Source organism: Penaeus vannamei, chromosome 1 (genome assembly GCF_042767895.1).
Source record: "Penaeus vannamei isolate JL-2024 chromosome 1, ASM4276789v1, whole genome shotgun sequence".
Classification (NCBI taxonomy): Eukaryota; Metazoa; Arthropoda; class Malacostraca; order Decapoda; family Penaeidae; genus Penaeus; species Penaeus vannamei.
This window is the reverse complement of record NC_091549.1, coordinates 27,862,545-27,867,544: the sequence shown is the minus strand read 5'-3', so window position 1 is coordinate 27,867,544 and position 5,000 is coordinate 27,862,545. Positions and strand designations below refer to the sequence as shown.

Below are 5,000 nucleotides of genomic sequence, written 5' to 3'. Positions count from 1 at the left end.
CACTAGCAGTTTTCAAGCGAGCACTCCTCACGTGACCCTCAGCATCACTTATCACTTCCAGCACGCGTCCCAAAGGCCATGAACCTCGGGGCAGTTTCTTGTCTAGGCTCAGAACAATATCTCCAACCTTCAGGCTACGCTATCTCGTGGTCCACTTCTGACGTTCCTGGAGAAGTGGAAGATATTCCTTTGGCCACCTCTTCCAGAAGAGGTCTGCCAGGTATTGAACTTGCCTCCAACGTCGACAAACATAAAGATCACTATGATCAGTATCCGTTATTGGACCTCCTGCACCTTTCAGGGTTAGCAGCATGTTGGGTGTTAGTGGTTGAGGACCATCAGGATCATCAGTAACCCTGGTTAATGGCCTGCCATTTATGATAGCTTCTACCTCACAGAATAGGGTGTGCAGTGTCATCTGTCATGACCTGCTGGCGACACAGGCCACGGAGTACTCGTCGAATTGTGCGAATCTGGCGTTCCCATACTCAGCCAAAGTGTGAAGCATGAGGAGGATCGAACTGCCATGTGATACCCTTGAGCAACATGACCTCTGTAATCACAGAGTGCTTCAATTTCTCAAGTTCTTTGCGAAGCTCCTTCTCAGCTCCCACAAGATTTGTCCCATTGTCAGACCGGATGGAGGTGACCGGGCCTCGCCTGGCAATGAACCTTCTAAAAGCATTAATATAGAAATCAGTTTCCATTGACTCCACCACTTCTATGTGGATGGCTCTAGTCACCAAGCAGGTGAATATGACTCCATAACGTTTCAAATTTGACCTGCCTTTCTTAACTAGGAAGGGCCCAAAACAGCCGTTCCCAGTGTGTGTGAAGGGAGGTACATTTGACATGATGCGGTCTTCGGGTAGATCAGCCATCTCTTGGATCATTGGCCGAGCACTGAGAGATCTGCACCTCACACAATTCCGGATGACAGAGCGTACCACTGCATTGCCATGTATAATCCAGAACCTTTGGCGTAACTCAGCCATAAGATAATTGTGGCCACTGTGTGCTAAGTTATTATGCTTCCACTGCACCATTAATTTCACAGCCATGGATTTACTTGGCAAAATTATTGGATAGACATCAATACTACTAAGAGAGTGGATGAGTCGTCCTCTCACTCTAAGTAGTCCATCCTTCAGGCAAGGCTTGAGCTTAACCAACTTGCTAGAGGACCGTACATGAGCTTCTTCACTGCCTGAGAGTATCTTAATTTCAGCACCAAATGAGTCCTTTTGTACAAGCCTCCAAATGTTGTTCTCAGCTTCATATACTTCTTCAATGCACAAACATTTTCTTGTCATGTCAGCTTCCACTGAAGACTTGAGTCTTTGTGTCAGAGTTCTGTGAAAGCGTCTTAGCCAGGCAATGCAGTGCACAAATGTCATCCAATTCGAGAAGCGACTGGCAATTTCCTCAATGAATGACATTGCTGTGATGACTGTTTCACAGACTAATTGTGGTGATTTTACTTCTTGGTCGTCCTCTAAGATTCCTCTCTTGACGTCATTTGGTATTATGGGCCACATTTTCTCATTTTCACTAAGAAAGGTCGGCCCAGTGATCCAGATTGAAGAGGCGAGGAAGCTGTCCATGTCAACTCCTCTTGAAGCTAAATCTGCTGGGTTAGACCGAGTCTCTACATACCTCCAAGCTTCAATAGGTGATAATTCACGAATGAGATTCACCCTATTGGCCACAAATGTTTGATATCTCGCCTTTTCATTAAATAAATACTTCAATACAGAAGTACTGTCAGTCCAGAAGACAGACTTTTCTAATCTCAAGTCCAGTTCTGAGCGTAGCTTCTGATCCATACGTGCTGCTACAGTCGCAGCAGTTAACTCTAATCTTGGAATGGTCATCCTTTTCAGTGGAGCTACTCTTGATCTTCCCATTACCAGAGTGCAGTAGACTTCACCAGTGGCACTTTCAAGCCTCAAGTATGAGGCAATACCATATCCAACTTGACTTGCATCTGCAAAATGATGTAATTGACAGGACCTGACAGTGCCAAAGGACATGGGAATAAAACTTCTAGGCACCTTGAAGTTTATCAGCTTGGGAAGTTGATTGAGCCATGCCTTCCATTGTGTTACCTCAGCCGTTTCCATCTCCTCGTCCCATCCCAACTGCTGTCGGCACATGTCTTGTAGCAGCAGCTTAGCAGGCAAGGAGAAAGGTGCAACCATACCCAAAGGATCATAGATGGAAGCCACTACTGACAACACTCCTCGCCGAGTTAGTGGCTTGTCTTTTGGATTGATCTTGTAGGTGAAATAGTCATTCTCCATTGACCAATGCATTCCCAGAGTTCTTTCCATTGGAAGTTCATCCTTACTCAAGTCCAGAGATGCAACTGAAATGTCTCGCTCGGTTTCAGGAATTGTCGCCAGAATGTTTTTGTTGTTAGATGTCCACTGATTCAGGCGCCAACCTCCTGCAGCACATAGATCAATGAGGTCTTTCACCAACTGTTTCATAGATTCCTTGTCATCAGATGCTATGAGGAGATTGTCTACATAAAAGTTTCTTCTAATTAACTCAATCACTTCATTGCCATACTGACTACCATGCTCTGCTGTTCTTCTGAGGGCAAAGTTAACACAGCTGGGTGATGACTTGGCTCCAAAAACATGGACAGACATACGATACTCTACAGGTGCTCGACTGGTATCTCCTCCTGGCCACCACAGGAAGCGGAGTACATCTCGATCTTCTGGGGGAACTTTCACCTGATGAAACATTTCTTCTATGTCTGCCGTGACAGCATTTTGACCTTGGCGAAACCTTAGGATCACACCAATCAATGCATTTGTTAGGTCTGGGCCTTGTAGGAGATGATCATTCAGCCAGATTCCTTGGAATTTAGCCTTAAGATCATAGACTCTAAGCTTGGGCTTCGTGGGATGGTGCACAGCATGGTGCGGCATATAACATACTCTGCCATCATCTCGGTCCAACAAAGTGGTTGGCACAAGTTCAGCATATCCTTTGCTGATGTAATTTTCAAGTGAGGACACATAAGACTGTCGATAGGCATCATCATTTTCCAGTTTCTTCTTTAGTCCTATCAGGCGATGTATGGCCATCTTGCGATTGTTTGGGAGTCGAAACTTATTTCTAAAGGGAAGATTGAGAATGTACTTTCCAGATTCCTGATGAATGGATTCTGACACCTTCGCTGTAAACAATTTATCTTCAACAGAATCTTCATGGCGGGAATGAATCTCCTTCTCCCAAAAATCCTTATTAAAGTGTTCTTGCAGGCATTCTCTCAAATTATCTGTGGGTTGTATGTGGTGGACATGTCGAATTTGGATAGAATTCTTTAGTCCTGTTGGTCCAAATATTACCCAACCAAACCTTGTGAGGTAAGCAGATGGTTCATTTTCTTGGCCATGCCGTTGACTGAGAATGTGACGACACAGGAAGCTGTTCAGGCCGATTATAAGCTCAACATCTTTGTACTGAGGAGGCAATCTACTAAGTTTAATGTCACTTAAATGTGACCATTGACTAACCCACTGGACTGGCATCATGTGGTCTGTAGTCACACTGAGTTTCCCAGTGACAAAAACATCATCCAACATCAGATCCTCTTCCTCATCCACACTTCCAATTGATAGAGAGACCAGTTCATCACACTTGAAGTCTCCATTTTCAGTGCGCATCGTTTGGCTTATGTGTTTACCTTTAATGCCAAGCTTCTTAATTAAACTTCTGGCAGCTAATGTAACTGCAGCACCACAATCTATGAAGGCGTACGTGTAAATTTTATTGTTGACCTTAACGGGTAGGATTTTCATCATTATTCTGCCATCTGGATTATAGTTGGTAAGTGACGCACAAGGCAGTACATCCTCAACCTTGTTCTTCACACCACCCCCACTTACCTCATTTTGGTTCTGGCTGTCTCCATAGGTGCTACGGCTCAGTTCTCTCCCTCTTGTTAATTTTACCGTCCTTTGTGCTGAAGTGTAGGATGTTTTGAACAGAGGTCTGTGCAGAATTGTGTGATGTGAATCTGCACCACACTGACCACATTTACTTTTATCCTTGCAGTCTCTATGGCCATGAGAGGGTTTAAGGCAACGGAAACACAGCCTCTTGGACATGGCCGTATTCCAGCGATCTTGTACATTTAATCTGCCAAACTTGAAACAGGCATGTAAAGCATGACCTCGTTTATTGCAACAAAGACAATCATCTGTCCCAATGTTAGATTCACAGACGGGATGTGTTGTACTTACAGTGAGTCCTTTAGGCTTATTGATTACAGCAACTTTTCTCCTAATAGAAAGTTGTTTACTTCGCACTTCTTCGATATACCTGCCTTCCTTTGCAACCTTGGCTTGCTCCTTGACAAAGGCTACTAATGAGGGGAAGGAGTATCCTGATTCCTGGGTCACACACCTAGCTGCCCATTTATTTCGTAGGTACTTGGATAGTTTGCTAACCACTTTAGTCATCACTTCCCTTAGCTCCATCCTCATAATATTTTCTCTAAGAGCACACTGCACATTCAAGAGATAAGAACTCTTCTACATCACTCACATCAATGTCCTTCCACTCCAGTAGTTTCCTGATGCAGGCCTCAATAAGGTTATGCGAGTCTTCATATTCCTTATTCAACAACGTCCATGCCATTTCATATCCCTCAGCTGGAGGCAGGTGTAGGCATCCTTCTATAAGCTTTCTTGGAGGGCCATCTAGCTGATTGTAAAGATGAGTCAACCTTCTCTTGGGATCTTCAGTGTTGCTTTCTACATTCCATGTAAATGTATTGCGGAACTGGACAAACTTGGTTAAATCCCCATTAAATCTCTCAAGCTTTATAGGAGGGAGCAGTGTTCTGCGGCTAAGCTCTTGCTGGCTCATCATCGTAGAATCTAATGCTTGCAGTATATGGGTAGCTTGCCCCATGGTGAGAGGATGTGTCACTTCATGCCCAGAATGATTGGGTGTTTGAACAGTTGGCATGGTCTTGG

The 5,000-nt window shown here is 44.4% G+C and overlaps 1 protein-coding gene and 1 long non-coding RNA gene across 2 annotated transcripts in view; both read right to left on the bottom strand.

Annotated features, from left to right (window-relative positions):
• Nucleotides 1–28, bottom strand: part of LOC138867777 (uncharacterized) — a 1,734-nt gene extending 1,706 nt beyond the window's left edge. Inside the window, exon 1 of the long non-coding RNA XR_011399898.1 lies at nt 1–28. This exon is cut by the window's left edge and continues 981 nt beyond it. This is a non-coding gene — a long non-coding RNA (uncharacterized lncRNA).
• A 460-nt stretch (nt 29–488) lies between these two features.
• LOC138862728 (uncharacterized) lies at nt 489–4,499 on the bottom strand. The gene has a single exon (XM_070125713.1). It carries the CDS (start codon nt 4,497–4,499, stop codon nt 489–491), a length of 4,011 nt encoding a protein of 1,336 aa, XP_069981814.1.
• Nucleotides 4,500–5,000: the final 501 nt, after the last annotated feature.